This window comes from Artemia franciscana, chromosome 4 (genome assembly GCF_032884065.1).
Source record: "Artemia franciscana chromosome 4, ASM3288406v1, whole genome shotgun sequence".
In the NCBI taxonomy this organism is placed as follows: domain Eukaryota; kingdom Metazoa; phylum Arthropoda; class Branchiopoda; order Anostraca; family Artemiidae; genus Artemia; species Artemia franciscana.
The window spans coordinates 36,853,487-36,866,667 of NC_088866.1; the positions used below are offsets into that span (position 1 = coordinate 36,853,487).

The following is a 13,181-nucleotide window of genomic DNA, read 5'->3' on the forward strand; positions in this document are numbered from 1 at the left end:
TAAAAGGCCAAGAATCATATGAACTTTAGTGCTGCTGCAACAAGGATTCTGTTGAGAAGTCTACTTCTACAGTATTTTAGAAGTCTGGTTAGCAGAAAAACTACACACTCTAGAATCGAAAAATTAACTAAATATTTGAGCATTTCTCGAGAGGTAGTCGAACGTGAAATTTTATTCGATGCGGGATACAAGAGAAACATGTGGAATACATGCCAATGTTCTGGCATCAGGTAGCTCGGTGACAAGTTTCTAACGTTAGTAGCTCGAACAAAAAAGCAGCTCCTTAAAAACTGTCTAGCGGCTCCAGAGGTTGAAGATGATGAATAGCCAGAAAAAAAAGAAAGTTGAACATAGTTTCAATAAATATGAAAAGACACACCTACCATAAACAGTGAGAACTGCACTAGCCATGTCAGACCCAACAATATTTTCGACCAGGCAAATATATCGACCTTGCTCTGACGGCGTAATAGATTCAAGTCGCAAGCTTCTTCCTTCTGCTACTTGGGTATTTCCTTTCTTCCATACAATTAAAGGCATAGGATCTCCGGTTGCAATGCATTCAAAGTAGGCATCCTCACCAGATAATACAGATAGATTTTGGGGGGTTCTCACAATCTCAGGTTTTACTATAAAAGAAAGAAGAAGGTCAATATTTTTTATTGTTTTCTCTTCCAAATATTTACTTTACAAGTAAACAACTCTTCCAAGTTACTCACCCAGAAGCAGAATTAGAAGGGGGAATGAGTAGTTTATGACAATATTGTTTTCCCTTGTCTACAACTGAAACATGTAAAATAAACTCTAATGTTTATACGACTATATATATATATATATATATATATATATATATATATATATATATATATATATATATATATATATATATATATATATATATATCATGAAAAGAGAAATCACCAATGCAACAGCACAAACACAAAAAAGAAGAAAAAAAAAAGAAAGAGAGACAGAAGGAGAAAAGGAAGACTGTTTTCCTAAATTAGTGATTAATATAGACCAGCACTTGAATGAGGCCCTAACCCTACTCATCCATACAATCACATAGGTCAAACAGCATAGCCATACACAATCAACCATAAAGAATAATCCATGGACAGGCAGTCATGTCGTCAATAAGTATAAGTCGTCATTTACCAAACAATAGAAAAAATAATATAGACAAATAATTCAGAGGCAACACCCAACATAAGGGCTCATCAGGAGAATACACTGGCCTATATAGGGTTTCGCCACTTTAAATTCTCTACCCAGCACAGTGTTGTGGCTACCACAGAATATCCATGGCATCCCCTTGTCAGGTATCACCCCCAAAATACATGCCTATGAAAGAAAAAAAAAACAGCAAATGTAAAACAACTAAGTAAAACCAAAACAAGCTTATCCTGTTAATATATCCCTCTTTTTTAGCAACAATAGGTAAACTAAATATTATAAATTTTACCAAATCACAAATATTAACACATTGCAAAAAACCTGAATGAACTAAACAATTATAGAATTCATCTTTACCATGTGGCTAATTTTTAAGAAAATCCGCTCAATTAGAAACACAATTCAAAATAAATGGCGCTGCGACAACATTTCTCGAACCTCCGAAATTAGTTGAAAATTTATATATATATATATATATATATATATATATATATATATATATATATATATATATATATATATATATATATATAAATATATATTGGAGAAGTGGTTGCGGGGCCCCCGCACGCGACAGGCGTCTATATATGGATTCTCATTGTCGCTTGTCTTATAACCACATATAATTTGAGACAATTTGTAGTCTTTTCAAAGATATTTGATTATTCAAGCAAGTCCATTGGTACCAGACAATTTGTTAATGCCCTTCATTTTAGCTGCCCTTATTGGTCTAGGTTTGCATGACGGTCCAGGCTGTAGATTTGTCAATTGTTCAGGTGGTGGGACAAAAATTTCGTTTTCTTCCAAAGAATTGTCATTTCCAGTTTTTTGCTCTTTAGGATATTTAATGTCTTTTCAAACTTTTGGTTTTCTTTTTAAGGTTTTTGAATTATCGTAATTCTTTGCTGAAAGAGAAAACCATCATCTGTAATAATTGTAAATTTTCGTTTTTTGGGCCTTCCTACTGACATTATATAACTAGTTGCGTTCAAACCTGTAAGCTTAATCATTTAACCAGTTGATTTTATCTAACAAAAAAAACAACTAATTTTTAAGTTTTTAGGTATTTTCTATATTGAATTAAAACATTAAAATTATTACTCAGGCACCGCAAATATTTTTGCAGTTTACATAATAGCTTTAGCAATTTTGAACTGAAGACAAAAAAAATTTCAACTTTTTTTCTTTTCTTAAGAAGACATTGCGCATACTTATATCAAATAAATTGTGTGTCTAACAACGATATCTACTAAGCTTCAAACTTTTGGTTTTCTTTTTAGGGTTTTTGAATAATTTTAATCCCTTGTTAAAATATATACAAATATTTTTGTAATTACCAGTTTTTTGTCTTACGCAATTTTAAGTCTTTTGATACTAATCTTTTCAAAGATGTTTATTATTGAAGCAAGTCCGATTTCTAACAACGACTCTTACTAAGATTCAAACTTTTGGTTTTCTTTTTTATGGTTTTTGGATTGCCCTTTAAGCAATTTAATGAAAGCTTCTCCATGTATGAAAATCTTCAATTTTTCCACACAAGTTTGACAAGTATGACAACGTCATTGCAATATATATATATATATATATATATATATATATATATATATATATATATATATATATATATATATATATATATATATATATATATATATATATATATATATATATATATATATATATATACTAGCTGTTGGGGTGGCGCTTGGCGCCACCCCAACACCTAATTGGTGGGGCGCTTCGCGCCCCCCAAGCCCCCCCGCGCGCGTAAGTCGTTACGCGCCATTGTAGTTGTGTCCCTGTGTCCCACCTGCGAATAGATATATATATATATATATATATATATATATATATATATATATATATATATATATATGTTTTTAACTACGTAAAACATATATTGTATGTTTTTAACTACGTAATACATGCGAATATACAACATTCTTCGCTGTCCCATTGTCTATGCATATAAATAGATTGTCAGGTTTACTGACTCTTGAACATGCAACATATAATTGTCCATGGAAAAAAAATCCGTATTCAGATCAATACCTCATTATTCTAATGATGTGTCCCTGTGTCCCGGTCGTCATTTATATTCCCTGTGTCCCGGTCGTCATTTGTATCCCAGTGTCCCAGTTTGTAATTTCTCTTTGAGTGTCCCGGTCGCCATTTATATTCCCTGTGTCCCGGTCGTCATTTGTGTCCCGGTGTGTAATTTCTATTCGAACAATCCCTGTGTCCCGGTCGTCATTTATATATCCCGCATGTGCCCCCGTCGTCCCCGTTGTAGTTGTTTCCCTATGTCCCGGTCGTCATTTATATTCCCTGTGTCCCGGTCGTGATTTGTGTCCGGGTGTCCCAGTCTGTAATTTCTCTTTTAGGTTCCCGGTCGTCATTTATGTTCCCTGTGTCCCGGTCGTCATTTGTGTCCCGGTGTCCCGGTATGTAATTTCATCAGTTGACAAACATGACGTCAGTCGACAAACAACTTCATGACGCATACAGCCCAATCCTTTTAATGACGTCAGTCGACAAACATGACGTCAGTTGACACACAAACATGACGTCACTCGACACACACACACACACACACACAGACAACTTATTTTATACATATATATATATATATATATATATATATATATATATATATATATATATATATATATATATATATATATATATATATATATATATATAATATATATATATAAGATACAATAAATTTATTGTATATTTTAATTTAAATTAAAGATATTTTTAAGATTAATTTATTGCTTAACTTTTCTTTGGTTAACAGTATTAACGGGCTTTGAAACGGTATTAAGGTTTATACTAACTTCTAAACTGGACAATTATCGTCATTCAAATCTACTAAACGCAAGCCATCGTCGCTTTTAAAGGAACCCTTACAGGAAAAAACAACAACACAGAAAGCGGCTAGAGGAAAATTAAAAAGATGGGACGGCAAGATATGCCATAAAAAAGCTAAATGGCGTTCTCTTTAAGTGGAAAAACATTGGAGCCACTGGCGAGGAACATTTTTGACTTCCTGTCAAAAAACCCCACCATGTCGGCAATAATCCCAGATTGAAATCAATCAGCACCTAACAGAATATTAAATACTGCAGTAGTCCCAGCGTCGGAAGTATCCTATTGAAATGATGAAAATATATAAGGAGACAGATCTACATAAATGATGGATGTATTAATATCTGGTCAAGAGTTTCATTTCTTTTGCCATGCAGCTTTAGTTCAACTCTGGGTATAATTAAAATAAATATGCAAAATATTCATTAAATGGGGATAAAAACATAATTGTCTTGCATTCGGTCTTAAATTCAATGCAGTAAAATTAGAATCTTACCTCCAGATGATCTCTGGTTAAAACTATTCTGCTTCTAGAACTAAAATTTTCCAGGAAACTCATTGGAGGTTTGAAAAGGAAAATAATAAATTATGGAAATAAGTAGGGTTTAAAAAAAATGTTTTAAGATAAATCTAGCGTCAAAGTGTCAATTTTGACTGCATAATTCTATCCAAAAAATTTGCACCAGGTCTTTAAGTCATTTTTACCATTTTTTGACGAAGTGTAGTGTCATTTAAAGCTTATTCTATTACGGACTAACTTGAGTCTCACAACATTTGAAGATAGGATAGTTTTATTCAAATGCAGCAAAATGTTGAAAGTTCACGAAATGACTCGACTAAAATCTAAATTACAACTCTTTTCTTTTATTCGTTGGTTTTCTCTAGACTTTGCCTGAGTAAAACATACTGATTTGTTTTATGAAAGCGGAGGGGCAATATCGCAGGAGAAAGAGCCAATTTTAAAATATAAATGTATAAAATACGTATATTATGGGAAACATAGAGAAGACTGCAGGATAAATGGCAAAACTTTGCAATCAGGGAGGGATGCAAGACAGAAGGTCCCTCCCCAAGTACATAGAGGCTTCTTTAATGCAGGTACAAAATGGTATAGGAATAAGTATTCAAAAAAAAGAAAACTCCGATAACATTTAGGCTTTGTGTTTATTTCTCGATTTACCTAAATGTTGTAAAATGACACTTGATTCCAATCATCAGCACGAACTTCCATCTTTGAAGATGTCGAAACAAGAATTTTTTTGAAACGTAGATCGATTTTAACGTTTTAAAAAAAAAAATTATCTATGCTTGTCAGCCACAAGTTTCTGTTTAGAATGCTAGAAAGATTATAAAAAGCGCCCAAGTAACTCGTGTTTAGCAATGTCCACATGAACCATTTGATAATTATCATCAAATATGATAACTGAGTCAATGATGTGAGGGGATGGCACTGAATCTTGGCAAATATTCAACAAATGGAGTATCTATCATTTAAAGGGGTTGCAGTAGGAATGACCAGACTAGAACGAATTCAGGTCATACAATATGCCTCGGCGTCAAGGCCGTATCCAGGGGGGTAGGGTAGAGGTTTTGAACACCCCCCCCCCCATCGCGAAATTTTTGTCTGACTCGTAGAAACGTAACAAAAATGCGTAGACAATTTTTTGATGCGGTTTTCAAAGTTTTCTTTGTAAACACTCCCCCGAACAAACATCCTGGATGCGTCCTTGCTCGACGTCCTTTGAGTTTTTCTGAAAAGACATTTTCTATTGGGGCTGCGGCAACACAGGCCAACATCCTATATAAGTTATATCAAACAGTTCGTGGAAACAAACTGTAAATAAGGAGGGACTCGAACCAATAGTAAACGAAATTCTCAGAAAAAGAAATTTTGATAACAAATAATTTACCAAATGAGTCGTTTTTTGTTCGTATTAAAAATATATATACAAACCAAAACAACGAGTCTTAAGAAAATTCGCCATCAAATTTTGTCCAGAGTTTTAATTGCAATCCAACTTAATAATTTTTAAGCAGAACCAATTACGCCACGCCACCAATTAATTTATAATTATTGACAAGCTATGTATAATTTAACAGCAAAAAAACAGGGTTTTATTGGGCCCGTAAACCAAGTCATAGCTTAGTTAGGCCTGGGAATGATTTGACAAACGATCAGAGATTAATAACAAAAAAATAACCAAAAAATTTCAACTGACAGTGAAGAGCAATATTACAACTTAAAAGGATCAAATATTATTAATTGAATCAGAATAAAGGATTTTTTAAAGCACTAAATAACTTTAGAATAACGATTGAGGGGCCGAGGATGGGGAAACTCTCCTCATATACATAACAATTTCAGTTCATTTTAAGTTTTAATGAAAAAACTTCTTTATTAAATGAAAGAAAGGAATGATTTATGTCTCTCCAAGCTGCGTTTATGCATAGGCTTGCATGTCCGGCGCCATAATTCACAAACAGTCTGAATATTTCCTGGTCACTATAGAAATTTGCAGCGTTTTTTTTTTTTTTTTTTTTTTTTTTTTTTTTTTTTTTTTTTTTTTTTTTTTTTTTTTTTTTTTTATTACAAACAAAACAAATTGCAATATGTCGGTAAGACTGACAAAATGAGGAACATAAAATACTTTTTGGTTAATGGCATACATAATTCATTTCAAATAGAGAAACAGACAAAGAAGAGATAAGATAAGAGCGGAGAATCGGAAGTTGGCAGAATCAGGAGAAGCAGGTGGGCCTATACTGCAGTAAGAACATCGGCGTACTTTGCTATGGGTCATGGGGGCAACTCAACCTCCAGACCCGAGTTTGCCCCCACCCAGACCTCAATTTGCCCCCTAGATTAAATTTAGTTTCTGCAAAAAATCTTGTCAAAACCAAGATAAGCCTGCATAATTTTCTTTAGTATATCTTTCCCTATATGGTAATATATGGATCAGTTTCCACTGTCACTTTCACTTGACTTGGGAAAATTGACTCCAGATTTGCCCCCCCCCCTAATGATTTTGATGAAATTACGCCACTGAGTGAGAATAAATGATCTCCTTGAATAATACTTCGTTGAAACGTTGAACTAGGCACTTATCAGGCCACTATTCTTGTCCATTTTGGACCTTAAAGGGAGAGCATAAAAAAGAAGAAAAAATTTCAATATCAAAATATAGTTTTATTTCAAAGACAAGAGTTAAAAAATAGCAATTATACAATGAAAATAATTTCAAAAAGATAAGACAGTTGAGCAAAGGCAAAACGGAGTCGGAGAAGTGATTAAAATCCAGTAGCTATCCGGGTCTCCTTTGGCGCTCCACACATGTCACAAATTACAGGTTTTAAGACCATTTAGAGCAATATAGACAAAATATACACAAAACCTGCATGGGGTTTCTGAAGGGTTTTTACGACTGTTTTTCCATAGATCAATTTTACGACTTAATTTCATGGTTAATTTTCGAGACCTGGCCACCAGCTGACACTAATAATTTTCTTATGCCTAACCAGACACAAATTTGGAAACCAATTTCTAAGCCTTCTTTTGTTCTCTGTTATCGAAGTTACGGTTTAACATATCACTTAAAACCCTGGAGACCGAATTCTGTCGCCAAATAAAATATATTCAGACTTTCCTCAATATTTTCTGAATTTATTGCAGAAGTGGAAACCGACCGCTTTGCAACATATAGAGCAGCTGAACGTAATAAATGGTGGTACTTACGTATTATACCAACCACACCCAAGAAGTGAAGTTAGGTTACTGCTAATGAAATATCCCAGAAATGATGAAAATATAATAATTTAGTAACAAAATTGTGGAAACTACGACAGAGAATAATATATAGAACTCTATATATTAAATATTTAATTAAAATATACCTGTATGGTAGTTTAACTCACTCAGGCTAAACTGATTATCTCCGAGTGGACACGATTAAACCGGTTTTAAACAGACAAATAACAACAGTGTGGTCGGTGTAACACATAAGTACCTAAATGGTAAAGCAGCAAATGCAGAGAATGGCATATGGATGACCTATGGTATTTTAGCTCGTTTTAATAACTTTGCAATTATTAGGTCATTGTTTGTTCCACTTGCTTCAAATATTTTATGGGACCGTCAAGAACTTTTGTGTTTTTTTAATACCATTCAATAGATTTGAATCAGTGCTGCAACAAGTACTCCAAATTTTTACTTAAGTATCAAGTATTAAGTACTCATTGTTTTTTTACTTAAATATCAAGTAATAAGTAATACCCAAATTCTTACTTAAGTATCAAATATCAAGTACTTGCCAAAATTGTACTTAAGTATTACTTCAAGTACTACTTAAAGTATTTATTCTACATATATATATATATATATATATATATATATATATATATATATATATATATATATATATATATATATATATATATATATATATATATATATATATATATATATATGGGCTTGATATATTTCTGATATCAAGCCCATACTACCTTTTATTAAAGCCATTCTGAAGGCATCTTAGCCCCTTCCCTTGCCTATAAAATGTCCCCTGTCATTCCTGTCTTGGAAATCTTATTCAAGAACCAGAGTTTCCGTTTTATCGTTTTTAACAGTTTCCCTTATTCGGCTAGTACACACCCAATGAAGTCCAAGAAAATAATCTTAACCAGTTTTCAACACATCGGCTTGAATGGAAAGACTATCAAAACAATTAAGTGCAGTCGACAAACTCTTGATTGGATCAGACATATCACATGGCAGGATTAACACAGTGCACGTAGAGTTGATCTTCTGGCCATTAGTGTTCAATCAAATCTGGCACGTTTGAAAAAATACATGGTTATTCTGAAACATGTGGGAATGATGGAAAAAATATTGAAAGTATTTTTTTCCATTGTTTGGCTCGTACACACCCAACGAAGTCCAAAAAATAATCTGAACCAATTTTCAACACAACAGCTTGAAAGCAAAATAATTTCAAAACAATTAAGTGCAGTCAAAAAACTCCTGATTGGATCAGACAGATCACATGACAGGATCAACACAGTGCACATAGAGTTGAACTTCTGGTGATTAATGTTCAGTCAAATCTGGCACGTTTGAAAGAATACAAGGTTATTCTGAAACATGTGGGAATGATAACAAAAATATTGAAAATATTTTTTCCCTTGTTTGGCTGGTAGACACCCAACGAAGCCCAAAAAATAATCTCAACCAATTTTCAACACAACGGCTTGAAAGAAAAAGACTATCAAAACAATTAAGTGCAGTCAAAAAACTTCTGATTGGATCAGACAGATCACATGACAGGGTTAATATGGTGCACATAGAGTTGAACTTCTGGCGATTAGTGTTCAGTCAAATCTGGCACGTTTGAAAAAATACAGGGTTATTCTGAAACATGTCGGAATGGTGGAAGAAATATTGAAAATAGAAAAATAAACTTTGGATTGGCTTTAAAACGGATAAAAGGTAATAAAGTAGTTCATTCTCTGATTCAATAAATAAAAACCTTAGCAGCAAAAAAAACTCAGATTTAAAAGTAAGGAGCCAAGTGAGTCAGTTGCAGACTTTTTAATAAGAGAAATCAAAGCTCAATAAAAAGGAGCAGCAAAAATCCACACTTTTGGCAGCTAGCTGAAGGTCGCTGGCTGTCAGTGTGCTGAAAGAAAAGAAGAGTATGAAAATGAAGTCTTGATTCACACTTTGATGACATGTCTCGCCCTCGGCACCTTTACAAGAAAACTGCCTCAAGTTTTCAAGTTAAATTTCAAACACGCTATGAAAATGTATGGCATCTATATCCTTATACTCCCTACAAACGTATATTATAAAATCGCGGGCCTGCAGCAAGCCCGCTGATTCAGACGCATTCCATACGGCTGGTCAAAATGCAGAATGAATGAATGAACTTTATTATCCGTAAAAGTATAAAAAACACAAAGTACGGAGTATTATAAATAAACAAAAACAAAACGATAAACAGCAAGAAAAAAATTCAAATTAACAAAAGACAACATGGACTAATTAACCAGTATCAATATGGAAAAAGGCTGCAGATGGTCGTAAACGTGAATAGAGTAGATAGTCTTTTTACATAAATCATCACTGGAAGACCGAATCCAAGAAGCCATATCTATTAAACCAAATCGAGCAATTATTTTTCTGTCTTGGTGCCATCTAGGAAGCCGAAGGAGGAATTTGCAATATCTGAAATAAGCTGCACGTAGAGTATGGCGATTTTTCTTACGAAACAGATGAGCCATGCCTGATAAAAACAAAAGCACAGGGGCGCAATAAGGGTTATAAATCATGCACAAACCGTTGCGGTTGTAACGGCTTTTGTTTGGGGATATTTTTCCGTAAACGACGCCTAGGTTTTTCACGGCTTGATTCACTAGGGATGAAAATGTAGTGGAAAGTGTTGGACAGAAACACAGACCAAACCAACTAACTAAAGAAGAACATGGCAGAATTGCAGTCCCAGCAACGGATGGAGCGACCGCATAAGGGCCATTAAAACAAATAAACTCGCATTTAGACGCATCAACTGACAATCCAATCTTAGATAGTTCATTGGTTAAGATAGTAAAATTGGAAAGCAATCCACGGCGAGTCCGGGCAACAAGAAGAACGTCGTCTACATATGCAACAGAAGACAAACCAATATTACCGTAAGAAACAGAACTTTTAAGGGGACGCAGGCACAATGCAAGCACACACTTAAATATACTAGAAGACAATATGGCAGAAGTTGCATCCTATCTATTTCTAGCAGCAGTTTTCACACCATGAAGTGGCAAAAACAGATCCCTGACACGCCTACCAATTTTCATTGTCCTAGCACGTTCAGAAGTACTGAACTCGCCAAAGCGATAGACTCCCCTAACTACCCCAAAGAGAGTGGATCCAGCCCGGTTTCGTCAGTCACGTATCTACGAAATTTACTTATTCTACCCACCAAGTTTCACCCCGATCTCTCCACTCTAAGCATTTTACAATATTTCCGGTTTCCCCCTCCAACTATCCCCCAATGTCACCAGAACTGGTCGGGGTTTAAAATAAGAAATCTGAGACATGAGTTCCTTCTTAATATCAAATTCAAAAATACCTCACGAACGGTCACCCGCTCTTAAGTTAAAAATGCCCCAATTTTTGTAATTTTTCCGAATTAACACCCCCTCCAACTCCCCCAAAGAGAGCGAATCCATTTTGGTTATGTCAACCACGTATCTACGACTTGTCCTTATTCTTCCCACCAAGTTTCATCCTGATCACTCCTCTCTAAGCGTTTTCCATGATTCCCGATCCCCCCCCAATCCCCCCAATGACACTGGATCTGGTCGGGATTTAAAATATGAGATCTGAGTTACGAGGTTCTACTAGATATACCTTATTTTTTCTAATTCTTCAGAATTAACCCTCACCCCAACTCCCCAAAGGAGAGTGAATTCGTTCTGTTTATGTCAATCACGTATCTAGGACTTGTGCTTATTTTCCCCACTAAGTTTCATCCCGATCCCTCCACTCTAAGCATTTTCCAAGATTTTAGGTTTCCCCCTCCAATGTCACCTGATTCGGTCGAAATTTAAAATAAGAGCTCTGAGATATGATATGCTTCTAAATATCATATTAAATTAAGATCCGATCTAATTTTTCCAAATTAACCGTCCTCCTACGCCCCCCTCCCCAAATGGTCGAATCGGGGAAACAACTATTTCAAATTTAATCTGGTCTGGTCCCTGATACGCCTGCCAAATCTCATCGTCCTAGCTTATCTGGAAGTGCCTGACACTAGCGAGACCGGGACTGACAGACTGACAGAATTTGCGATCACTGTATGTCACTTGGTAAATACCAAGTGCCATACAAAGTAATTTTTCTCTGGGGATGGAATATTATGTTGAAGGTTGGCTTCAGTATGACTTATTTTGGAAAAGGGTTATTTCCAGGCTTTGGGCAAGCCATGGGTGGAAGTAGTTATAGGCCCTACTAAACTGAAGGAAAAATCGAATTTCTTAATACTTGAAACCCCCTCCCCCTCGCCCTATTTTAGATAGGGCTTGTGATATCAGAGCTCGATATGAGCCCTGATCCTAGTCATCTTTGGTCTAGCTTTCATTTGGATCCGTTGCTCCATTCGAAAGTTATACTAAATTAAACTAAAAGCTTGACTTTTTTCAGCACTTAAAACCCACTCCCCCTCCTTCTATTTGAGCTAGGGTTTTCATCTCAAAACTTGATGCCTGTCAAGGTCTTAGGCATCTTTGGTTCAATCTTCACTGAGATCCATCAATCTCTCGCAAGTTACACTGAATTAAATGAAAAACACAACTTTTTTTAGCACTTAAAGCCCCCTCCCCCTAATTAATCTAGGGTCTTCATCTTCAAACATTATGTGTCTTATGGTTTTGGCATCTTTGGCTTGACTTTCATTGAGATCCATTACTTCATTCGCAAGTTAAACTGAGTTAAACAAAAAACTTAGCTTTTTAAGCACTTAAAGCCCCCTCCCCCTTGCCCTAATTAGGCTTGGGTCTCCATCCCAGAACTTAATGCATATCATACTCTTAGGCATCTTTATTCAATTTTCATCGAAATTCATCTCTCCATTTGCAAGTTACAGTGAATTAAATGAAAAACTCGATTTTTTTTTTAACACTTAAAGCCCCATCGCCCTAATTAAGCTCAGTTTTAATCCAAATAGTTCAATTTTAATACAAATCTGGCTGGCGGTTCTCCCGCTATACTCGATTGCACAGACGGGTGGACAGACAGACAGATCTCAAAAACCTATATGGATGGATATTTTCCACTATCCAAATAGATGATGATGCCTGGATGATGATATGCTATTGTGTTCTTTTTTTTGGATCCAATGAGCCAACATGGCTACCTAAGATGTTGCAAAATCCGTCCGTCTCTCTGTCTGTGTGTCCGTCCGTCTGTTTAATCACGTATAGGGGGAGAACCACTGGTTGGATTTGGATGAAAATTTTGATGGCCAGATTTGGTGCCAAGGATCATGAGACACATCAAGTTGAAAGATGAAGACCCTAGCTAAAATAAAACAGGAGGGAGAGGGCTTTACCTGCTAAAAACAGTTTTTCGTTTAATTCAG

General features: G+C 35.1%; 1 protein-coding gene across 1 annotated transcript in view; it reads right to left on the reverse strand.

Moving 5' to 3' along the window:
- LOC136026372 (protein sax-3-like) overlaps positions 1–13,181 on the reverse strand; it is a 170,625-nt gene that overhangs the window by 103,239 nt on the left and 54,205 nt on the right. Inside the window, exon 6 of the mRNA XM_065702917.1 lies at positions 384–629. Within this exon, the coding sequence (XP_065558989.1) occupies positions 384–629 (246 nt within the window). The remainder of the gene's footprint in view (positions 1–383; positions 630–13,181) is intronic.